At 38.4% G+C, this 26,696-nt stretch overlaps 2 protein-coding genes across 2 annotated transcripts in view; one reads left to right on the forward strand and one right to left on the reverse strand.

The window, feature by feature from the left end:
* The window catches only part of LOC121385571 (desert hedgehog protein B-like), a 116,968-nt gene that overhangs the window by 59,712 nt on the left and 30,560 nt on the right, over positions 1–26,696 (reverse strand). The gene's annotated exons all lie outside the window — the stretch shown is intronic.
* The window catches only part of LOC121385569, a 24,852-nt gene continuing 12,527 nt past the window's right edge, over positions 14,372–26,696 (forward strand). Inside the window, exons 1-3 of the mRNA XM_041516301.1 lie at positions 14,372–14,492; positions 24,106–24,160; positions 25,086–25,217. Of these exons, the coding sequence (XP_041372235.1) occupies positions 24,106–24,160; positions 25,086–25,217 (187 nt within the window). The 5' untranslated portion in view covers positions 14,372–14,492. The remainder of the gene's footprint in view (positions 14,493–24,105; positions 24,161–25,085; positions 25,218–26,696) is intronic.

Consider the following 26,696-nt stretch of genomic DNA (forward strand, 5'->3'; position numbering starts at 1 on the left):
AAATATATATAGATATAGAGGATATTATATGAGTGTCCATGACAGATGATGTTTACGACACGAGTGCCTAAATTATCATATTTCCTGAGGGATTGTAAAGCATGTGTATACTAAAAAGCAAACAAATACACAGTAATTGAAATAATTAGTTTTGAATTTGAATGATGTCAGGATTCCAATTATGTCACTTTGCATCTCCTTACAATAAGTATAAATTGGGTACATGACGTTTCTGTTTTAAGAATGCTGGAAAAATTCCAGTGCAAAATTGCTATTGAATTTTTGTTGTTTGAACATTATTAACACACCTGAATGTGTTTGAAGAAAATCTTGTGATTAAAACATTGTACCTTTTACTAAATACGGCTTTCAAGTGAAATTACGGTAAGATATTTATAAGATATAACATTTATTATGTACGACTCGTCGACCTTAGTATAGATTTCTAGCAGTTGTGAACGTTATATTCATAATTAAGTGTGATGTGTCACAACTACATCATAATATAATACAAGTTATCATAAATAATCAACTAATGTTTTATTAAATTAATTAAAAACATGTATTTGTCATTACAGCATGTAATCAGCTTACACTCAAAATAAAAATGTATTAATGAAGAAAGTAGTATCTGTGGAATGTCGTGTCGGCCAATCAGAAAGATATGTACTCTTACAACAGCCAATCGTTAAACGACGATGTCAGGAGGACATACGATTTAGTTATGAAATATGAGGGAAATCGTACAATAAATATGACCCTCGTTATTCTGTACCTCGTAGGTAATAAACATATATATATATATATATATATATGTATATATATATGAATAGTTTAGGCACAAAATGCGATATATCCATTTTTTTCATTTCCAGTAAAAGTGATTTTTTTATTTTTATTGGCGTATATCGTGTTTTGATAAAAAACGGGATTTACCCAATACAATTTCATAAGGATCAATCGCGTTTTGCGGCAAATCAGCGGGCCTATAATTAGCCTTTACTGACATACAATAATGGCTTAAACTATAAAAAGAAAGAAAATGGTTTATATCATGTTTTGCGTCTTAACTCTTCATATATATATATATATATATATGAGAAATTTTTAGCATAGAATTGGGGAATTTTCAGTTCCACTTTCTTTTTGGAAGGGGCCTATCTTTGGATCCACAGAACGCCTGGATAAAAGTCCTGTACACTGTCCACCATACTAACATAACTGGAAAACGGTGGCGAACTAGATGTTTTTTGGATGATACACATACATAGTGCTGATAAACTGTTGATATTTTGTGCTTCAGATCTATCTGAACTTAAGTGTTATCAACCTAAATGTGCTGTCACTTTTGAAGGCACATTCTAATTCTGTTGTTTCACAGCTACTCAGAAGTCACCACCCCAGGTTTTTGGAGCTGTCTTAGTACAAGGATATCATAAAACTGTCGTAGGCTATGGCATGTGTATTCGTAACAGTTTTACGAAATCATAGCTTCAAATTTAATTCTTATTTGCCAACCACTGAAACATTTTTGTCAAAACACACATTCGTTTATTTACTTCCCTGCTACTGACATTACCCTGCTCCTGACATTACCCTGCTCCTTTAGCAGTGAAGAGAATTTCTATGTTAGAAAACTCATTTAGTGCTGTGAACAGCTTGTATGTATATATTGTTATTTAAATATTTACACAAGATCATTAGAACATAATCACATGGTAGAGGTGAGAGCATATGTGTCTGCACTAGAGCTGGGCAGTATACTGTATATGCCGTTCGGTATCTGTATCATGTCGATACCGATTTACAATACCGAGCAAATTTCTAAATACCGAAATTTCGGTTTCGAAAAATGTTATCCGCCATTTAGTAAAGCACTAACTATATATCTAATGAACGCAAAATAGCTGAAAAGAAGAGAGAGATGGGAGCCTTGTGTATGGAATTTAATTTTATTTCGATGATATTGGTGAGTGAGACTTAACTTGGGCATGCATTTAATTTTATTTAGATGATATTAGTAGGTGAGACTTGTAGATTGTATCAATATATATTGGATACTGTACTGATACTTAGGTAAATCACCCCAAAATACCAGTACCGATACGGAACCTAAAATTTTAATACCACCCAGCTCTAGAGTGCAGGAACTTTCATCATGGGATTGTTAAACAGATACAAATTTTTAATGTATTGCTGGACTGTACAAATAACTTGATAAATCTATAGTCCGTCCCATAATTCTATTAAAATTTATTTTGTAAATAATTTCAGTTTGGTTTGATGTGAGGAGAAAAGTAAAAGCATTTTGGAAATAGCAAATAAAACTAATTGTGTATGCAATTTACCAATCCGTCGGCTCATAAATAAATAAATTCTAGTAAATTTCATAGTATGAAAAAAAGGCGTTTCCTTGTGGGATGGACTATAGTTCGACATTCTTTTGTATTATTTCTCAGGGCTTTTTTTTTTTTTTTGCATTTTGTGTCTGATCCGAGAACAGGGTTATGTGATACACCCTCCCTCCTTCTCTGACCATAACCCTGTGGATGCCCATACAAGTGGATATTCACTTTTGGTTATATGCACTTCACACCCCTCAAGGAAAATGGGTGAATCCAGCAGCATTCAACATGACATATGCAACCATTTGTTTTTTTATCTGGTGACCAAGACATTTTATACTAGTCTTGTTTCTGTAAACAATAAGTTGGCACCATCTGACTCCTGGACAGGAAAGGTGGGTTGGGTATTTTTTTTTTTTTTTTTGTAAGACAGAATAGTTAACATAGAGTGCTGATCTATGATATTTTTAGGAGAGTGTGCAACTCAAAAAGGTGCTTTTTGGTTCGTCTGCATACACAATAAATACAACATATCCGACGATAATGTTTTTGATATGATACATTTGGCAGAAGGTACTTTTTATTTCTTTCATCTTCTAAAATTTAAACTTAATATTGTGTCCAGAATTATGAAAAATCAAAACATACCGTTGTCTGCTCATTATAGAAATTTGACAGTGGTCAAGGTTAGTAGACCATTTTTTTTTTTAATTTTTAGTGTGGCGAAGCATTGTAATAATATAGCAAATTTTGAATTTGAATGACGCCAGTATTCCAGTGACATCACTTTACATTTTACAATAACTATAAACATGTTACACCACATTTCCATTTTCAAAATGCTGGAAAGAAAAATTCCATTGCAAAATTGCTATTGATTTTGGGTTTTTTTTTTAACAGTACTAATGCACCTAGATGTCCATGAAGAAATGGTTTTAATTAAAAAGCTGTACCATTTAAGAAATTTTGATTTCAAGTCTTAGTGAAATGAGTTTAGATATGCTATATTTATTGTGTACAAAGCCAAAACAAGGGGGGTGAAAAGTGACTGTTGTCCACCTTAGTTACATAATGATTTATTTAAAGCTCTCTTGGGGGGAAAGCAACCCTAAGACCCCCCTCCCTCCTCTCACCCATCACAATTTGCTGCTGAATAAGATAAAATAATTAAGTTGTTTTGTATGTTTCTTCCATGTGATATATTTTTGTCATTGAGCTCACAATTTGTACATAGGTTTTAAGATACTTTGATAGACACACATTTGTTTTATATCCTATCAGTATTTATATGTAGACTTCTGTCTAGACTTTTATCACAAATGGATTTTCTTGAAGTTTTAAGAATTTGAAAAATTTATGTATTTTCTTTTTCAATGTATGTTTTTAAATGTAAGGGACAGTCCGATATATCCCAGTTTTATGATTCTCTACATTTCATTGGAGAAGATTTTAAACAATGTTGGTTTAACGCAGATTGATCATATGCGGGTAATCAAAAGAAAGTGTACCTATCAGGGGTTTTTTTAAATAGTAAAAACAATACAAAACGTTAAAAGTTTGAGTTTGTTTTCTTTAACGATACCACGGGAGAACATTAATTAATCAACAGCTATTGGATGTCGAACATTGGTAGTTTTGACTTCTTGTATTCAGAGGAAAGCAACTACATTTTTTTCCATTATCAACAAGGGATCTTTTATATGCACTTTCCCACAGATAGGACAGCATATACCACAACCTTTCAAATACCACTTGTGGGTCTCAGGTTGGGACAGGGGGAATTGGTTTTTTTCTTCTTCTATTTATTATTGAAGTGATTTGATCCTCAGCTACAAGCACCTCAGGCAAATGGTCTGCTGACTTAGTTAAAGATACAAAACACAGATTGATGCTAGTGTTGTACTTGATTGTATAATCATTTGGTGAGATGTGAACACTAGTAGAGACAATGATTACCATCCAGGTACAATATGCGATTTGACAAAAAAAAATCAAAGGTTTCGACAGACCTTGCTTTTTAAGGTGTGCGGGTGCGATCACGCTTGTACAGCACACACAATTTCATTCTGACGAGTGTGAAAAGCACGTCACACTCAACAAATGGCGCACGTAACATAGATGGGTATATTTATTTCCACTGTTTGCATAGATGGGTATATTTATTTCCACTGTTTACAAAAATCAACAGTTTTCATAGCTCATTTAGCTGATAGGAAGGTCCTTTTATTAAACCAATAAAAATTAAAAACATGGCAGTGGCTTCCATGCAGTCGTGAAACTGGTATTTCTCTTTGTTGAACAAATCAGAAATACTGGTTTAATAGACAATTTTGTAGACGTACGACTCAAAATCCAATCGGAGCTACACTGCCTATTTTGTTTGTTTTGGAGAGTGATTTTTCACTCGCCTTAGCATATTGAGGTGTGCAATTTTCCACTCGCCTATAATTTTCAAAAACCAACGACTGTTTCGGTATGCTATCTTATGATCACCAGTACATTGTGTGTTTTTTTCAAAATTAGCTTCACAGGTGAGAAAGAAAATGTATTTTTTTAAATTATATAATAATGTGTTTGTATGTTTGAACTTTTACTGACAGAATACATTTGGTATTTGCCTTGCTATGTTGTTTAATAGTAAGTCTGTATTTTGAAATATGTGATGTACCATGCAGGCTATTGTGTTACACTACTATTTATAGTTTGCAATGTTTTTTTGTGTTTTTTTCTAGGGATGGGGAGCAACTTAAAAAAAGGTCATCATCAATGTTCAAAAGTGAATTAACATGTCATATATACTGAGCAACAGTAGAAACGCACATAAATGAACGTATCATGTACACAACCCCCACCCCCCCCCCCCCCCTCCAAACTATGAAATTGCCTTGTTAAGAATTATGATTTACTACCCCCCACGCCAATAAACTAGGCACCATCTCTGTTTTGGCAGTGACACGTCTTAGCAATTTAGAAGAAATAAAATGTTAAGCAATGTAGTGTTGTTTTCTTTTATTTTGTTTAAATGACCAAAGAGTTTTTTTATCTTGCTGTTTTTAAAGTCGACCAAATAAAAATATAGTACCAGTGCATTGTTCACGTTTGGTGATAATCATCTGGATGAGTTTTGGGATCGATCCCCGTCGGTGGGCCCATTGGGCTATTTCTCGCTCCAGCCAGTGCACCACGACCACAGAACCTAAATATTGACAGGCCCTTCTCTTATATTCATGCACAAGAGGCCTTCAAAAGTGAAGTGTACCGGAGCCGGAAGTATAACATTTGTCACCGTGGTGGAAATTAATCTCTGGGGTGCAGAGTTCATAAAATGTAAGTTGACATTTTCTAAAGTTGGTGCAAACAAGATGGTGGCCATTTTCAAAAATGGCTGCCAGTCCATCAATAAAATTGTATATCTTTAGAACTATAACACTTAGAAAGGGGATCTTGGTGTAAAAACTGATGTTTATGGAAACAATGTATTCATCAAAACGGTTTGTTATACTGCCAAACAGTTAAAATGGCAGTGTTTTTGGCATAAAAATCTAATCATTTCTGTTGGAAAGACACTTTTTATGTTAAATATTACATTTTAATGGTTGATAAGTTTAGTTGACATATTTTAAGAATACTATAACAAAATTTAAACTGTTCGTCTAAAGTGATAAATCAGAATGAGATACATATGCTATATGAATTATAATATATATATATATAATGAATTAAAGCCGCACACCCTAGTTCCATCCAGCGAAAATAAATTATAATTTGGTTAATCTACAAACCTGTAACACACTTAGATCACGTTTTTATCAAATGGAATGAAAAAGCAGGTTTTATATCGATAAATACCATGGGAATCCCCATGTCCCAATTGCTTGAAATAATTTTGAAAGTTAGTATTCTGATGTCACCGATAGAAGCACAACAATGCCTACGTCACGACAGATTTCACAGACTTGAGGTGCGTTCGTTTCACCTCTCCTGGACATGTTCCAAGTGTTCTGTCCTAGTTGTATCCCTTCTCCAGATATCGTAAGACTTTTAAGGGTTTGTAACGTTTTGTATTGAGACACTTACTTGTCTGAACTTTATTGTTACTGAAAATGTTCACGAACTGTGAAGAACAATCTCACAAATGAACAACAACAAATCGGATGTTGATTGCGCGAACCGTGCACGAGAAAACAAACCGCACCAAAATTATAACGGTCACGTGATATACCAACGTATGTGACATTAAAAATAGATTGGACCTCGCTTGCTTGACGGTTTTTTCTCGACAACACGTTTTGTGAAAAAATGCAAAAAATGCATTTCGTGGTTTTACAAACATCAGGATTACCAAAAAGCACTTCAGGTGAATGGAAATGTGTATTCTAAATAATAAAATGTAAGTAAAGTGCAATTTTATTTGTGAAAAATGGGGTTTAATAGCGAAAAACAACGCTGTAATGGTTAACAAATAAACGTAACTAGGGTGTGTCCCTTTAATGAATCCATAACACGAAAACCACTGAGGGTAATATATAAATTGAGTGCACAGTGCTATGCATACTACCGTCCTCGTACTATCATCTGGTTATTTTAGTGGCTGATGTTCTGCATGGTTATCCATTGTCAAAGCTATGATCACTTTGAAGCACAAGAAATGGGCAGTCATTTTCGTATCAGGTTGTTCTGGGAAACCTAGTTCATTAGCTTGGGTACCACATGCCCATAAAACCACTCTTTGGTAGCATTTCCAAACTCACGTTTGGGTGTGGTGACGTCTCGCGATGTCATCGGCCATTAGAGTTATCACTGCTATGCAGGTTAAAGTTTTGTTCGTTTTGGGTAGCTTACCTGGTGTGGTGACGTCTCGCGATGTCATCGGCCAGTAGAGTTATCACTGCTATGCAGGTTAAAGTTTTGTTCATTTCGGGAAGCGTACTTGGTGTGGTGACGTCTCGCGATGTCATCGGCCAGTAGAGTTATCACTGCTATGCAGGTTAAAGTTTTGTTCGTTTCGGGTAGCTTACTTGGTGTGGTGACGTCTCGCGATGTCATCGGCCAGTAGAGTTATCACTGCTATGCAGGTTAAAGTTTTGTTCGTTTTGGGTAGCTTACTTGGTGTGGTGACGTCTCGCGATGTCATCGGCCAGTAGAGTTATCACTGCTATGCAGGTTAAAGTTTTGTTCGTTTTGGGAAGCTTACTTGGTGAATTCCATTGTGACTTATGGGACATTTGATCAATAATTCCCAAAGTATAGTAGAATTATTTTTTAATTTAAATAAATAATGGTATGGTCTATCACATTAAATGGGAAGTCTTTATCTTTCTGAAAATTATAAAACATGGTAACCTGATTCGTCTTGTCAAGAAGACATATGGAACGTTTACGGACCACGTCTTTTGACAGAGTGTACTGGAGTTGTAATCACTATTTCAGCTTTAAAGACAGACTTTTGTATACAACCCTTTTACTAGCTACATATTGCAATTCATAGCTACATATTGCAAGATTAGTTTTGAGATAAATATCTCTTTCACTTTTAATACTGCTTAATTTCCTAGTGTAAAGGATGGGACAAAATCATGTAACTGACGATATGCTATCCCTACAAAGCTATGAAACGGTTTTGTGATGTATATTGGTTTGTCAATATTCTAGTAAGCCATTTTAAAACCCTGTTTGTTTCAGAAAGTGAAATCATTATATATTTCATTTATGTGCATATGTCAGTGAACTAAATTTGAAGACTTTATGAAAATGCAACTTTACTAGGGAATTACCATTTGCAAGCACACTTTTCTTACTAGCAATCTAATATTGACGATTGTTCAGCGAAGCACGATATGCATTTTCATACAGGGACCCACCATTTGGTGGCCGCCAACATTTCTTCCTAAAACAATATCCCTTGTGTTTCCAAGTTTGCAATCAACTGCAACTGGTCAACTTTCTTCATCATTAAATATAACATTTTTCCGTGTCACAGCCAAATAATGATACTGTATTGCTTCATATTGCTACTGTATCAGCATGCGCTGATTGTAAACCAGTTAAGACTGGCATATATTGTTTCCATATATGAGTAGATATAATACGATTTCGTTCACTCCAATTATAATATAATTATAAACACAATACATTATAATAAACAGTGATGTTATATTGCTTCTGTATTATCGTAATACGAGTTTAGTTAGAGTAAAGAAAATACTTGTATATCTCCACACTCGCTATGTATGACCAGCTAAAGCGTATGCAGCACTAAAATGTTTTCTGTATCCTGCATATAACTGACTACATGGGAAACACTAAGTACACTGCATAATAATGAAGTAAGTTGAACAGGTTTAGTCGTTCCTAACCTGGAACAAGAAATATTGTTTTAGGAATAAAAATAGTAGCTACCAGGTTTCTTGGGCCCTGTTCAGTTACGCTGACTGCGCAGTGTTAAACAATATGCAATGATACATTGTCTATAAGAAGAGATTCTTTGCAAAGAAATGGTCACTAACTGAAGACACATATACTTGCAGACTGCAATGATACCAGGTGGCATAGTGGTAAACACCATGCCCACTAATGATGATTCCACCAAGTTTGATTTCGAGAAAACACGTAATGGGTAGGGTTTACCAAAACTGATGAAACAGACTATATGCATTAATTGATCCAAAATTGCTGAATATTCTGGTGTGCACCAGGCGACCCTGTTTATGTACACATGTACTTCAAAGTGCTAATGTCTTGACATTGGGCAACCTTGCACAGCAGCATGCAGATGTATGCAAGGGATTCACCAGATTATGTTGTTGCATGTGATCCATCAACACAATTTATGTCACTTGAGTTAAAGTCTGTTTTGTTCAACAACATGACTGGAGCACAATGATTTAAAATCATTAGCTATTGGATGTCAAATTCATTGAGTCCATAAACATCTATTTTGATACCAGGATCAGTGCTGTAGTTATGAAGACATACAGTTTTTATGATGACTTGCGGCCATTTTGAAAAACGGCCGCCCTCTTGTTCGCACCAACTTCAGAAAATGCCATCTTATATTTTCATGAACTCCACACCTAGAGATTAATTTCAGCCACAGTGGCAAATGTTATACCTCGGGCCCCGGTTACTCAAACACTAAGGCTCTTTTTCAGCTTCTGTTGCAGGACTATCACCACTAGTCTGAAGATAATATATTCCTCCACCACCACCACCACCACCCCTTCCACTGGAAAGCGAATTAATCATTATTATTGTTCCCTCCAATTGGGGGCTGCTCAATTGCGAAACGTCATCTTTGCGTTTCGATGGCAGATCGTCCACCCAACCTAGGTATTGACTGTGCCTTCCCTCGCCCCTAGTCTGAAGATAATACATTCCCTGACCCCACCACCAACCCTTCCGTTGGAAAGCGAATTAATAATTACATATATTATTGGTCCCTCCAATTGGGAATCATCTGACTTTTCGCGTTTCCATCGAAGATAGTCCACACACAACCTAAATACTGACAGGTCCTCTTCTCCCAGGTCTGAATATAATACATTCCCCGACCTTACCCCTGCCGTTGGAAAACAGATTAATAATAATAATTATTATTGGTCTATCCACTCGATAGCTCGAGTGTCCTCTAGCCCTCCCTGTATATATGTTGTCATGGGACAGCTAAGGGACACGCGAGGCTATCCAGTTGACAGAATCTTCCCGCCGCATATGCACAATAAATGCTGGATCCGCTTATTGTTCCAAGAGTATGAATTGTTGACTGAATGTTTATCTTTCTTTGGTTTGGTCTCTATAGTAGTAGGTATACGGTAGTGGTGGGAAAGTGCTTGCTCGATCTGGGATTGATCCTCGTTGGACTAGTTCTCGTTCAAGCCAGTTCTGCACATTTGGTGTAACAAAAGCGTTTCAGGGGAGAGCGACACAAAGTTGCATCATCCAATGAAAAAGTTGTTTTGTTTAACGACACCGCTAGAGCACATTGATTTATTGATCATCGGCTACTGGATGTCAAACATTTGGTAATTTTTAGTCTTAGATCTTGGAAACACGCTAAAAAAAAAATAACTTTAGTAGCATATAATCTTTTATATGCACGCCGATGATTAATTAATCAATGTGCTCTAGTGGTGTCGTTAAACAAAACAAAGTTTAAATTTTATATGGACCATCCCAGAGACAGGATAGCACATGCCGTGGCCTATGATATACCAGTCGTGGTGCACTGACTGGAACGAAATATTGGCCCACCAATGGGGATCGATCCTATACTGACCGCGCATCAAGCGACCGCTTTACCACTAGGCAACGTCCCGCCCGACCAACTAGCTCAGTTGATAAAGCATTCGGTTGAAGTGCTTGCATCGTAGGATCGAACCTCTTCAGTGGATCCATTCTGTGACTTTTTTCCCTTCATCCTAGCAGTGCACCACGACTAGTATTTGTTTTTTTTGTTGTTGCAAAGTTAGCCTTAATTCGTTGGTCTCGTTTTGACGCAAACAGACGTTTTGTAACGCAGGTTTTGTTGCTTTTGCATATTTATGGCATTAAAATATTACTTCGCAATATTCATCACCCAGTAGGCACTATATCCATTTAGGATCAACAAAATTAATGGTCTGGAATATTTGTAATAAAATCTGATTCAAGAAAATGCGTTTCTGCCGATCATTAACAAAACATTTATTCAAGAAGAAGAAAAACATGTTTACATTCATGTTGCAGCACTTTACGTAAATCAACAACTGTATGGTGAAAACTGTGATTAAAGCTTGATCGGCATTAGTAGAAATTAACCTATTAATAATCAATATCACTAAATCATTAACGCCAATAATATGTTTAACTGTTTGCCCAAGATTGTGTAACTCGTAAATAACAGCCATTTCGCCATTTCATTTTTTCTTTTTTTCTCTTTCGGTCTCATTATAAACTGCACCTAAACGAAAAACGCCCAGTGCATAATTTCAATACATACTATTTTGCAAATGTATTTCATTATTTTATTTTCAATTAAAATGGGCTTGCATTGGCCTATTGTGCTGGGTTTTCCATTGTTACGACGCGATATTTGATAGACTGATTCTTTTTGTTTGAAACACTGCTCCATTGTAAGAGTCGATGCATTTCCCATGTACTCGTGGCGTCGACCGACAAACGAACATTTCGACGAACTAAATTCCAAACCTACAGCCGGCGATTGAAAGTAACAAAAGTAGTAACCATGAACAAAATAATAATCAGCCAACGTCGATCTGCAGTGACACCTTCGTTACAGCTTTAAGCCTCATTTAGAGAGGTTATTAAAGCCAGGGGGAATGGGGTGCATAACAATCATTTGGAAGACTGTCATACTTATTGTCATACCTATTTCCAACTAAGATTGAAAAGCGCGGACCAGGATGCCAGTGACGTAAAACCATTATCTTCCCAGGGGGTGCAGGAAACGATTGTGGCACCATTATTATTATTATTATTATTATTATTATTATAACTGTTTTTATTTGCATGGACAGGGGGTGAGGGTCTGTGTGGCGAAAGGTGGGCACGAAATCCCGTGTGTGATCCTCTTAAGCACATTACTGGTACTTTTACACACCCCCCCCCCCCCCCAATCATCTGTATATATATATATATATATATATATATAGATAGATAGATAGATAGATAGATATAGATAGATATAGATATAGATATAGATATAGATATAGATAGATAGATAGATATATAGATATAGATATAGATAGATAGATAGATAGATAGATATAGATATAGATATAGATATAGATATAGATATATATATATATAAAATATATGGAGCCCAGTGGTTCAGCGCTCGCTCGATGCGCGATCGGTGTGGGATCGATCCCCGTCGGTGGGCCCATTGAGCTATTTCTCGTTCCAGTCAGTGCACCAAAGGCCAGGGTATGTACTACCCTGTCTGTGGGATGGTGCATATAAAAGATCCCTTGCTGCTAATCGAAAAGAGTAGCCCATGAAGTGGCGACAGCGGGATTCCTCTCTCAATATTTGTGTGGTCCTTAACCATATGTCTGACGCCATATAACCGTAAATAAAATGTGTTGAGTACGTCGTTAAATAAAATATTTCTTTTTTTTCCTTACTGTATATATATATATATATATATATATATATATATATATATACTTAGTGACCCTTAACATATTGAGAATAATTGAACGCGCTTGGGCTATTTTCACGGTGTTTTGTTGTTTCTGTTGTTTTATATATATTATATAAGGGTAGAGGTTAATGATAAAGGGACTTGGGACTTTTCATAGGTATTAGTTATTATCGGTAGTTTTTGTTTGTTTGTTTATTTGGTTTTTTTTAGAGGTCTTGGAGGTAGGTTGGTGATAAAGCTCATCACAGGATCGATCGCCATTGATGTATTCTAGGCCTCTGAAAATTGCGAGAGCGATACATTCTTTCACGCAACGTTCATGCGTGTCTGGTTTTGCGTAACCCATTTTTTCGTAACTGGTTATGCAGAAATAGAATTGGTTACTTGAATTTCTTTTGCGTAATTTCAGTTCTCATATGCCTGGATTTGGGAGTTTTTCCCTGTTCCAAGCAGTGCTCCATGACTGGTATATAAGTAATCGTGGTATGTTCTGTCATGTCTGGAAGAAAAAAAACGTATATGAAAGATCCCTTGCTTCTTTATCGTTAGGAGTCATGTAATATGGTGGCACTATCGATCACGTCTAAGAAGAAGTAGAAGTATGTTTTGTTTAACAAGACCACTAGAGCACATTGATTTATTAATCATGGGCTATTGGATGTCAAACATTTGGTAATTTCTAACAAATACTGCATAGGCGTCGAAAACGGGGCGGGGGTGGGGGGTGGGGGGATCACAAAATGCAAAATAAGAACTAGCTATGAGTAGTCAAGAGAGGAAACCCGCTACATTTTCCCATTACCAGCAAGAGATCTTTTATATGCATTTTCTCATAGACAGGAAAGCACATACCACGGACTTTGACCAGTTGTGATGCACTGGTTGAAACGAAAAAAAAACCCAAATCAGTTGAATGGATCCACCGACGTGGTTCGATCTTGTGATGCAAGCACCTCAGGCGAGCACTTAACCGACTGAACTAGATCCAGCCCTTCACGTGTCTGAATCAAATAGGTATAGCTATACATCTTATTAAGAGAAGACGAGACGTAGCCCAGTGATAAAGCGCTTGCTTGATGCGCGGGTGGTCTTGGATCGATCCCAGTCCTTGGACCCTTTGGACTATTTCTCGTTCCAGCCAGTGCACCACGACTGGTATATCAAAGGCCGTGGTATGTGCAATCCTGTCTATGGGATGGCGCATATACAAGATTCCATGCTACTAATGGAAAAACGAAGCGGATTTCCTATCTAAATCAATGTGCTCTAATGGTGTTGTTAAACAAAACATACTATACATCATATAAAGATGATGGATAAAAAAAGGATGGGCGAAAACTTTGGACCGCCATGACGGGTTTGAAGCACAGAGGTTTGACCAGAATCCTAGAGGTTAATGTGTCAGTGTACTAACTATAAAAAGAAGAAAAAAAGTAATAAAAAAGTAATAAGAGGAGGAGAAAATCGGCTCTATTGAATGAAGGCAAGTATTCATGATATATTACTCTAGTCATTATTATCAATTAAACGTTAACATCAGGCGTAATTATTGAATAGAAAAATCTATAAATCGAAAATGTACCGAAATCCAAACACCAATATATCGTTAACCAGAGCGTTTGAATATGCCATACTCGCAAACGACTGCTCATTAAACTGTGTATATGCTAGGCCATGAATCAAGCACAATGGCTATCACTACCTGTTTACGTAGTAACCACAATTTTCGTTTTCTCCCAGGCTCTAGAAAGCCACTTAACATAACAATGAAACGATTCTTTTGATTGGATTAGCTCATTCCCGATATCAATAGGCAACAATGGGTGGTATTGCATTTTAATTTAAGTTGCTTGGCGGACTTAATGCGTTGTGGCGCTTAGCAGTTTATTAACTTGTGTTTTTTTATATATCCGCCATCCGTGCAGACTCTATATCGGCGTCTGAGCGGGTTTGAAGGTTCTTAAGACTTCGTACCACACGCTGTTACGACATAAACCGAGACTGTAAGTACCATAAAACATTTACAAAGTCTAATCCTTATTTAATTTACTAGAGTTTAATTTAATTTTAATTTAATTTAATTTAATTTAATTTTATTTAATTTATTAAATTAACTATAGTTTAATTTAATTTAATTTAATTTTATTAAATTAACTATAGTTTAATTTAATTTAATTTAATTTAACTTAATTTAATTTATTAAATTAACTATAGTTTAATTTAATTTAATTTAACTTAATTCTTGTTCGTTAATTCATTCAATCATTGATTCATGCATAGAGAGAAATCTGGGTGGTTTTTTTTTTATTAGTCTGGCTATGTACCTTTTTATACAAACTCATGTTATTATATACCTAGGAACGGCGGAGAAGGGGGAGAGGAGGTGAGGGGAGGGGCTGGGGTCGGGGGCTCTAGCCCTCCCCCCCCCCCAATAATTCTGAATCAAAAATATTATTGGTAGTAAATCTTAAGCACACCCCGTTAAGTCTACTAGCTTCCGCCGTGCCTGACCCATACCCCCTGTATTATACGAATGTATATATGTACTTCCATTCATGTCTTATCCTTCCCTCAATTTTCCTCCCCTTCTTTTTAAAATGTCTTTTCTTTTTTATTCCACTGTCCTGTTTCTTTTCTCTCCTTTGAATTCCATGTTAATGTCCCCTATCTGGCAAAACAAGACAAGAATTTATTTACACTCGGGCCGTTGTACAACGGCATATGAAGACTATATACATACACACTTTATAACAGCAGCTTCTACTGTCTTTCAACTTCATTTGCTGGCCAACGCCACACCCAGTCCTTGTCTCTCCAGTCACAACGGGTGCTTGTCTCATGTGATCGTATGTGTCCCACACCTGCCATTTCCCATGAACGTTTGGCTTTGGGTTTAATCTGACCACTTCGGTGTGTGATCAGTGGTTACCGCTGGCTTTGTCAAGAGGCACTTGTAACCACCTACTATACTGACACACAATGAAAACGCAAACCAGATATTTTTCAATATTTTGTTGTGATTAATGAAAAATATATTTATTGGACTTAAAATAACAATTTATGAGAGGAAGCCATTGATTGGTACTTTTGTTTGGGTTTTAATCCTGGTTTTGTTCTCGTTACACATACAATAGCAGAAACACACAAAATGGTGTGAAATGCGTTCGCTACATGCTCAATCATGCTGCATGCAATGCACGTGAAATGCCAGTATGTGGACACATAAAAGTCACGTAACGGTGTCATATTCCTCGTCACATTAAGAAAAGGGGGGACTTCGCAAAACCAAGTTGCTAGGACTTTCACGTCCATCCATCAACTATTGGACGACTTGTTGAACGTCAACAACAGATCGGAAGTGTCCGTGATCCATCTCGACCTGGTCAACGTCCCGTTACGACCCCACGCCAAGATCGGCAGATTCGACGACACCACCTCCGTGACCAGCTCAGAACGGCTGGACTCAGATGCAGACGCCCGTACAACGGTAACATCATGACACCGCGACATCGTGCTGGCGAGACTACAGTTTGCTCTCCAGAATGGTAATAATCCACCGGAGCATTGTTTTCTCAGATGAGTCCCGTTTCTCTGTCTCCTTTGCCGATGGAAGAGCACGTGTGTACAGGCGACTCCATGAAGTTGTTTTTGCGTTTTCATTGTGTGCCAGTATATATACCCTACCACCGACGGTTGTTAGTGTCGTGGGTCAGGCCAGGTTTATTAACTGCAGAGGACGAGGATGCCAAGTGGGTGCAGGGAAGTACACAAACAGTGAACCCATGAAGGAAGTTGAGAAGGGTAGGTGAAGGTGTAGACAACTCAAAAGAAACCATAGATGAGAATCCTCCAGATTTATCCGGAATTCCGGATGATTGCGCTGTCCGATTATGGTCCGGGTTTTGTCAAAATTTGCCACGTTTCCAGCCAAAAATCTGGGTTTTATACCAACCCAGCAATCCGTATTTTATACTTACCTAGTAGTCCGGGTTTTATACCAACCAGTATTTCGCTGATTCCAACGTGACAGTTATATTATCCACGCATGTTATCGTCATCACCATTGGTCAGTTTTGATCTCTGAGATCTGTTTAGCAGTGCAAATGTGCGTGTTTGTTTGGACTACAGCGGTGTATGCCGGTCGATGCTCCCTCACGTAACCGGTCATCCAAACAAGTGATGGCGGCGAAATTGTTGGCAAATTCCAATAAGGCAGCCGTTGTTATGTCTGCATCATTTAAACATAATATTTAATAATACAAAGTCAAGAACGAAAAATACTTCCGAAAATTAACGAATGATTTTTTTTTTTTTAAAGTTAACATTTAGCCATAGCCTACAGCCGAGAATGGTAGAAAACATTTTGTTTTTGTCCGGTACACACTTTAAGTATTATTGCATTATTATTTATAACCTGCTATTTAGTAACAGTATGTCATTTAAACACTGTTCTAAATAAGCCTGTATAATTTTTCAGGATTTTTTTGGGGGATAGGGCATTCTCATCTATGAGACACAATCGAAGAAAGATCGAAAGCGATTGAAAACGTGGGAGAAATTGGAATTGGAATTTTTAAAATATATTAAGACAATGAGAATGCTAGGCAGATTAAAAAAAAAGTTCTGTTACTTATCTCATCTCACCCATTCTTTTTCATTGCCACTGCAAACCGTTTTCGTGCTTATATCCTATAACGGTTCAAGCACGCTGTTCGTGTCACACAGCTCGGCTATCTGGTCTGTCTGTCCAGGAAATAAGTTAAAAGTTAAAGTTTGTTTTTGTTTAACGCCACCACTAGAGAACACTGATTTATTAATAATCGACTATTGGATGTCAAACATTTGGCAATATTGGCGTATAGAGTTAAAGAAGAAACCCGCTTCATTTTTCCATTAGTAACACAGGATCTGTAATATATAGGATAGCACATACCATGACCTTTGATATACCAGTCGTGCTGCACTGACTGGAGTGAGAAATAGCCCAATGGGCCCACCGACGAAGATCGCTCGCAGACTGACAGCAAATTAAGAGAGAGCAATATCACTGGCCTATGTCCTCTTACACTTCCCATGTACTTATATCAAATTACGGTTTAAGCACGCTGTTCTGGACACACACACACACACACACACACAGACACACACACACACATACATATCTCGGCTATGGTCTCTACCTATCCAGGACGTAAATTAATGCGAATGCGAGTGCGAATAAGTTTTACATGCTCATATACCACTAGAGTTTCGAGCATGTCCGTCCCGGGGCCTGTCTCTGGATAGCCAGTGGCTTGTCCCGGGACAGAACAAAATTAAGCGGACAATTGTGAAATTTACATCCAAAAATTAAATAGTGGGCCTTTAAAATTTTGATGCGCATCTCTAATATAATTAATAAAGAAAATTCTACTCATTAAATTTGGTCGCTAGATTAGATCGGGTGGTCAAGTAAGTTAATGCTTAGTGGTTAATAATTAATGGAGAAAGAATAGGATGTCTTGTCGCCAATGAACCGTTGAAATTACGACCAACGTTGCATGTCAAGAGAGAACTGTTAATCTAGGTAGGTTTGGGATTCAACACCATGAACGGCGGACTTTAATGTGAACACGTCAGTGAGCCCATTGGGTTATTTCTCGTTCCAGCCAGTGCACCACGACTGGTATGTCAAAGGCCGTAGTACAATGTATGGTCTATCCTGTCTGTAGGATGGTGCTTATAAAAGATCCCTTGCTGCTAATGGAAAAATGTAACGGGTTTCCTTTCTAAGACTATATGTCAAAATTACCAATATTTGACATCCAATAGCAGATGATTTATCAATCAATGTGCTCTAGTGATGTCGTTAAACAAAAATAAAATTGTTATATCCAATTACAGTTCAAGCACGATTTTCTGGACATACACCGCTGCCATCTTGTCTGTCAGGAAATAACTTAATGATTAGTGGTTAATGATTAATGGAGATAATATGATGTCTTGTTGCCAATGAACCGTTGACATTTTGGCCACCCTTTGCATGTCAAGAGAGAACTGCTATCTATACACCACGGAGGTTTGGTGGCCACCCTTGCATGTCAAGAGAGAACTGCTATCTATACACCACGGAGGTTTGGTGGCCACCCTTTGCATGTCAAGAGAGAACTGCTATCTATACACCACGGAGGTTTGGTGGTCACCCTTTGGTGGTCACCCTTGCATGTCAAGAGAGAACTGCTATCTATACACCACGGAGGTTTGGTGGTCACCCTTTGCATGTCAAGAGAGAACTGCTATCTATACACCACGGAGGTTTGGTGGCCACCCTTGCATGTCAAGAGAGAACTGCTATCTATACACCACGGAGGTTTGGTGCATGTCAAGAGAGAACTGCACCCTTTGCATGTCAAGAGAGAACTGCTATCTATACACCACGGAGGTTTGGTGGCCACCCTTGCATGTCAAGAGAGAACTGCTATCTATACACCACGGAGGTTTGGTGGCCACCCTTGCATGTCGAGAGAGAACTGCTGTCTATACACCACGGAGGTTTGGTGGTCACCCTTGCATGTCAAGAGAGAACTGCTATCTATACACCACGGAGGTTTGGTGGCCACCCTTGCATGTCAAGAGAGAACTGCTATCTATACACCACGGAGGTTTGGTGGCCACCCTTGCATGTCAAGAGAGAACTGCTATCTATACACCACGGAGGTTTGGTGGCCACCCTTGCATGTCAAGAGAGAACTGCTATCTATACACCACGGAGGTTTGGTGGCCACCCTTGCATGTCAAGAGAGAACTGCTATCTATACACCACGGAGGTTTGGTGGCCACACTTGCATGTCAAGAGAGAACTGCTATCTATACACCACGGAGGTTTGGTGGCCACCCTTGCATGTCAAGAGAGGACTGCTATCTATACACCACGGAGGTTTGGAATTATAGGCGCAGACCCTAGTTTTAACACGTAAAAAAATGGACACTAAGTTTAGTTAATTTACAAACCTGTAACTCATTTGGATAAAGTTACAATATAGTGAAAGGAGAGTCTGTGCCGTGAAAACGGGAACTATCTTTAAAAATAGACTAGAACTGGAATCAATAAACCGCTACTTCTCAGACGCACGTGCGGTTTTAAAAATATGAAAAATGCATATTTTTGGTACTACAAACACCAGGATGACCAGAAACACTTCGGTTGTACGGAAATGGATAATCTAAAGAATAATCTTTGATTTCAGTGATCGTAAACGGCTCTAATAATGAAAAATATGCTGTAGTGTTTAAAAACTAGCGTCTGTCTCTTTAAACTCCGTTGACGGCGGTCTTTAATGCGAACGTTCACCTCCACTAATGGCATATTGCACTTGGGAAATCACGCTATAGATTTTTCACAATAACATCGTGGCGTGTTGCGCAAATGTCTTGTGTGCGCTACAGGGGGCGATTGATTCTTCTTGACACAGAAACATAAACGTGGACCTTATTCTTATTCATGGCATTGCTTAAGATTCACTGTAACACTTACAACGGCGTTTCTACATTGGACAATGCTATATAAAAAGAGGAAAAAAAGAGTAAAGTTTGTTTTATTTAACGACGCCGCTAGAGCACATTGATTTTTCATCTTATCATCGACTATTGGACGTCAAACATATGGTCATTGTGACATTTGTTTTTAGAGGAAACCCGCTGTCGCCACATAGGCTACACTTTTACGACAGGCAGCAAGCGATCTTTTATTTGCGCTTCTCACAGGCAGGATAGCACAAACCATGGCCTTTGTTGAACCAGTTATGGATCACTGGTCGGTGCAAGTGGTTTACATCTACCCATTGAGCCTTGCGAAGCACTCACTCGGGGTTTGGAGTCGGTATCTGGATTAAAAATCCCATGCCCCGACTGGGATCCGAACCCAGTACCTACCAGCCTGTAGACCGATGGCCTAACCACGACGCCACCGAGCCCGGTCAGAAGAGGAAGAATGACGATTTGATTTTGGAATACAAATTTGAACAATCTGTATACAATGTATAAAAAAAAAAAAAAAAACCGAAGTAAGAAAGAAAAATCCTCCCCCCCCAAGACCCCCCCCCCCCCCCAAAAAAAAAGTACTTAAGCGGTTCAGTTCCCACGTATATAAAATGCGCTAAAATACACCGAAATATGGCAAGTGATCCATTATATTTCCATATAACTTCAACTGTATTTTTTTTTAATTTAGTTTTTTTACAAACCTCCTCAATATCGGTTGCCACTGCTACAAATAATATGGTATATGTATCGTTATACAGCGAATCTATATCACGGTAAGTTAAAGGGTTTTTTGTTTAACGACACCACTAGAGCACATTGATTTTTTAATTATCGGCTATTGGGTGTCAAACATTTGTTAATTTTAACATTGTCTTAAAGAGGAAACCCGCTACATTTTTTCATAATAACAAGGGATCTACCATAACACAGACATGACAGCACATACTACAACCGTTGATATACCAGTCGTGGCTGGAACGAGAAGTAACCAAATGGGCCCACATACGGGGATCGATACTAGATCAACCGTGCATCAAGCGAGGGCTGATTACCGCTGGCCTACGTCCCGCCCTAAATCCTTATAATACCCATATGTTAAAAATGCTGCTATTTGGTAAAAGTAGCCTAAGTGGCCTTAGTCAATTAGCTGCTTATAGGTGGAATTTAATTCGGTGTTAAAAAGCGCCCTTTATTGTATTTCATTTTGTTGGAATCAGATATTGATTTCACTGTTAGGTTATTAAGCGCGTGAGCAGAAATTATATGTGGTGGAGGTGTCAAGACATGCCCTCCCCCAAAACCCCCAAAATGTACTGAAAATATAAAAAAGAAATTTGCTTGAGCAGGAAGGGGGAGGGGATTGACACACAAAACTCAAACCCTGTACACACGCCTAAAAGACAACTTGCAAAATAATTGTGCAGTTTGTGTAAAAACAATATCAATTCCTGCAATGTGATTAAACTTACCTCCACTAGTTAAGAGCTGATTTCAATCAGACTGTAATTCCCGCGCCTTGAACTGAATGTTATATCACAGTTGCTTCCCTTTTCAGACCCCTCGAAGCCAAGAGTTGTAACATTTCATACTCTAGGTTACGAACATTTTATTATATATATTTTGGGTAGATAAACGTCACAGAGGCTACCCTCATCTTTTAAGATTTAGTTGCTACATAGGCTATAGACTGTATGCAAGGCCTGGTGACGAGATACCAGCAATATACAAACAACCGTATCGCACCGATCTCGGCGCTATTGATTTTTGTGAGGGGCATGACACACACGCTAACCCCTACCCCCGTCTACGCCAGTGTTTAATATAATTATGTTTGTACCTCGTTCAGGAAAATGGATTAGTGAAATATGGAAATAGATTACATTCTGTTTTGCGGTTTATTTCCTGTCAGTTTAACAGGGCCTTTGATGGATTTGCTATGTAGGAAAGTTAAAACTGATTGAATTATCTGTAGTTTAATTTCTGCTCCATGGTTACCGGCAACAACCACATACTTATCACTCCGTGACGACAGCTTTCTCGTTCAGATCAGCATGCACGTAAAAATAACGATTTGACGAAACTAACTTTCAACAGCTGGATAAACGAGAGAACTGATCACTGTATAGATCGACATGTAACTGTTACTAAATGGAAATTATGCTTAATAATAGTTCAATAACCTTCATATAAACAACTGAGATGGAGATTGTATGAGAGAGAGAGAGAGAGAGAGAGAGAGAGAGAGAGAGAGAGAGAGAGAGAGAGAGAGAGAGAGAGAGAGAGAGAGAGACACACACACGCACACACACATACACACACACACACACACACACAAACCACAGCCCGTAAACCAGCTTCTCGAAGTCGGTTCCGAATGGTTTGTGCAGACACCCTTCTCAAACCAGGTATGCGTCTAGCAGTGTTCGTTGCTGTGGCAGTTCGGTGACGCAAGTGCAGAACCCGGATGTAGCGATCTTGTGCTGCAGTTGTTATGCGAGGTCTTCCACTTCTGGGCCGGTCTTCAGCTGATTGAAACTGCTGGTACCTGTCCCAGAGACGTGAAATGGTGCTCTGATGGACGTTCATGTGGCGTGCGACTGCTGACTGCGATTCACCTAACTGGAGGCGGCCTATTGCAATGTTTTGATTCGGCAGGCTTAGTCTTGGCATCTTGTAACTCGTCTACGTCGAAATGGAAATGAGGCATCATTGCGAGCATTGCAGCTTTAAATACCCATCACTACCCCAATCTTGTCCCCAAGTTAAATGTGCATTCGCCAAAATCTGACCATTTCACGCCGATTTCCTGCAATTGTCACACAAAGTGCCACAACGTGCGTTAAATTTGTTTTGGGGTGCATTTGGGCATGCTGTCCCAATCCAGGAACATTAACAAACATGGTCATTCAGCAACATTGTTAAAAAACCCACGATATTTTGTAAAATCAAACACTTTTCTTCTTTCCCTATCACCTATGCGTTTCTTTCTTGACAGTGTATAGAATATATATATATATATATATATATACAGAGAGAGAGAGAGAGAGAGAGAGAGAGAGAGAGAGAGAGAGAGAGAGAGAGAGAGAGAGAGAGAGAGAGAGAGAGAGAGAGAGAGAGAGGGGGAGAGAGAGACAGCGATAGAGCAAGAGAGAGAGACAGAGAGACAGAGAGAGAGACAGAGACAGGGAGAGAGACAGACAGAGATAGGAAGAGACAGAGACAGCGATAGAGCAAGAGAGAGAGAGAGAGGAAAATAGAGACAGACAGAGATAGAGAGAGAGACAGAGAGCGAGAGAGAGAGAGAGAGAGAGAGAGAGAGAGAGAGAGAGAGAGAGAGAGAGAGAGAGAGAGAGAAGAGAGAGAGAGGGAGGAAAATAGAGACAGACAGAGATAGAGACAGAGAGAGAGAGACATTGAGAGAGAGAGAGAGAGAGAGAGAGAGAGAGAGAGAGAGAGAGAGAGAGAGACAGAGACAGAGACAGACAGAGATAGGCAGAGAGACAGAGAGAGAGACAGAGAGACAGAGATAGGGAGAGAGAGACAGAGACAGCGATAGAGCAAGAGAGAGAGAGAGAGAGAGAGAGAGAGAGAGAGAGAGAGAGATAGAGATATACAGAGACAGAGAGAGAGAGAGAGAGAGAGAGAGAGAGAGAGAGAGAGAGAGAGAGAGAGAGAGAGAGAGAGAGGGGGGAACTAAGCGAGCGAGAGACAGAGACAGGCAAGCAAACAGACACAGTTTGAGAAACAGAAAGGAAAGTTGAAGTTTGTTTTGTTTAACGAAACCACTAGGGCACATTGATTTATTAATCATCGGCTATCAGATGTAAAACATTTGGTAATTCTGACATATAGTCTTAACGGAAACCCGGTACTTTTTTGTTCCATTAGCAGAAAGAGATCTTTAATATGCACCACCCCACAAACAGGATAGCACATAAATAACCTTTGATATATCAGTCGTAGGTTTACCAGGATAAAATGAGGGAGAAACAGACAGCGACATGGTTATGACAGAGTACCAGTCCCCTTCGTCTATCACAGATAGACTCGTCAAAACATACAACTGTAACTTATTCACTTCCATATTAATTTCAGATGGCGGGAAGAGTTGCTTTAGCTGTCATCACATTCTTTGCAGTGATATCTACGGGTAAGAACACAAGTACTTGAATATCGTTTTATAATAACTGCCCGACTGAACTGAAGTTTATTGACATTCAGGCCGTAGTCTACGGCATATGAGGGTACTTACACACAGCAATCGATATAATTGTAACAAGATGGTGGTCGCACAATAACGTATGTAAGTAGACACACAAATACATAGAATATCAGACAGATGATTTGAAAATATTTAAAATTAAATTTCAAAATATAGAACGTTTACGAAAGACGCGCGCGCGCGTGTGTGTGTGTGTGTGTGTGTGTGTGTGTGTGGTGTGTGGTTTTGATTGACAGAAAGATGGTAAGTAACGATTTCTTTCATTATTACCCACCCCACATACATGTAAAAATAGAATAAAACTCATCTCCGATGCCGTAATTATTAGACAATGGAAATATTCTACTTTGTAGTAGAAGGCTACACATTCAGTCTGCCTATTTGAAATGGAAAATTATGGTTTGATAATCTAAAACATAATATAATTGTGAGATATGTATCAACTGCAACAGTATTTTAAAATAATTTATAATTTGAAGCTTTGGATGAGTTATCAATGCAAGTATTACATAATGTTTTCATTAATGACAAAATTTCAAACCCCCAAATTTTGCCGCCATATAAAAATTATTGGTAAAACCATACAGTCAAATAATTTTAGTTAGCACTGGATAGAAATATTATGTCCTCTGCCTTATCCTGGAATGAAATGCATAGCTTTATTATCATCATCATCATCATCATCATCATCATCATCATCGTGGTCAGCATCATCAACATAATAATCAACATCGTCGTCATAATTAATGTTCTTGCATTTCACCATTATCTTCATCATTATCATCATCATCATCATCATCATCATCAACAACGTCTTGTAAATAATCGAATGGAATATTGTTTTTTCTTTTAGCTAATGGTCAGGTGGATTTGTTTGACTGCGACAGCAGACCAACCCAAAAGTGCACAGATGGCGCCACTTGTAATACGACGACAAAACTGTGTACCGGATGTCAAACGAAAAATGGTTACGCTTGTGAAGCCAGTAAGTGAAATAATCCACAGTATTAATACTTATTGCTTGGCTCCTCCTAAATCCGCGCATAACACTACAGAGTTTTCGGCTCAATGGAACGCACTGAATGCCATTGGTCTTCCATTAAAGTCACATATCCTGTTTTGCGTCTTTTCAAATCTATGAAAAATATAAAATATTTCGGGGTATTAGAAACTGCAGGATAGCCAGAAACATTTCATATAACCTAAACAATAAAATCTAAATAATGTCTGATTACACCCTCTCTCCACCCCTCCCCCAAAATCCACCCCCACCCCCCGAAAGAAAAAGCCCAACAAAAAACAACCACCACCCCCCTCCCCCCCCCCCCCCCACACCCCCCCCCCCCCCCCCCCCCCCCGAAAAAAAAGAAGAAGGAAAAAACACCCCACCCAACAACACTGCTCTAATACTGAAACATATGCCGTAGTGTTTCAAAACTAGAGTCTGTCGCTTTAAAGATTCTCGTGAAAAAAATATTAAAAGGTCAAAGGTCAAATAAATTACGTGTATTTTATTGTGGTTTTTATGGGCTTACGGGTGAAGGTATAATTTCGAAACAAAAGTTAAGAAATAATTATGAAACTGTACCTTTAAGGCAGGTTGTGAAATGAAAAGTAATTGATCATTCACAGAAAGGTCTTAGCATGCATGAACATATAGCCCTATTTCGTGATAAATAACTGCAGTTAATGCAAACATTTCTCACGAAACAATTTGAATATGAAGTGAATTGAGAACAACGTTTTTGTGACATACTATACCATGCACTACTTCTCAGTAACAAGAAATCCGTCCGCCATTTTTTTTTTTTACCAGAACACCGTGCATGGAGACCTTATTAAACTAAATACCTCACTCATATTATCTGCAAATATTATAGATTCACCGGAACATTTGATATGGATATGTTTATGAAAATTTAATGCGAGTTACCATGGAGTGGCTCATAAAACTGTGACACACACAAGGACGAGTTATAGAAAAGAAACCCGCTGCTACAATATGACTACTCGCAGGCGACCAGCCGTGTGTGATCTGCAGGGCAGCATACACCACACCCTTTGATGAAACTTCCTCAATATAAGTTTGGCGAATCTGCGACGCATCACATCTTAAGCCTGGTTTCCATAAAATATTTATCAGGCTATAGATAGTCGCAGACAGACACAGATCACAAAATAAGAATACCAAAATTTGTTAAAGGTTGATGTGGGGGCGAAAGAGGTAATGTTTCAAAACTTGGTACTAAATATAAGTGAAAAAACGACGATAGCAGGGTGCAGGACGCCATTGAAAATTAAAGCATGTGTCAAGGGCACAGCGTGATCTGAACCTGCTGGGGGGGGGGGGGGGGGAGGGGGGTTGAATATGAACCTTGTGAACAGCCTTGGCTACATTTTTCTTAGACATCTATATGAACAGTCTAATAAAGCATTGCAAACATTATTTTATCTTCAACGGGGA

The sequence above is a fragment of the Gigantopelta aegis genome, chromosome 11 (assembly GCF_016097555.1).
Source record: "Gigantopelta aegis isolate Gae_Host chromosome 11, Gae_host_genome, whole genome shotgun sequence".
NCBI classification, from domain to species: Eukaryota; Metazoa; Mollusca; class Gastropoda; order Neomphalida; family Peltospiridae; genus Gigantopelta; species Gigantopelta aegis.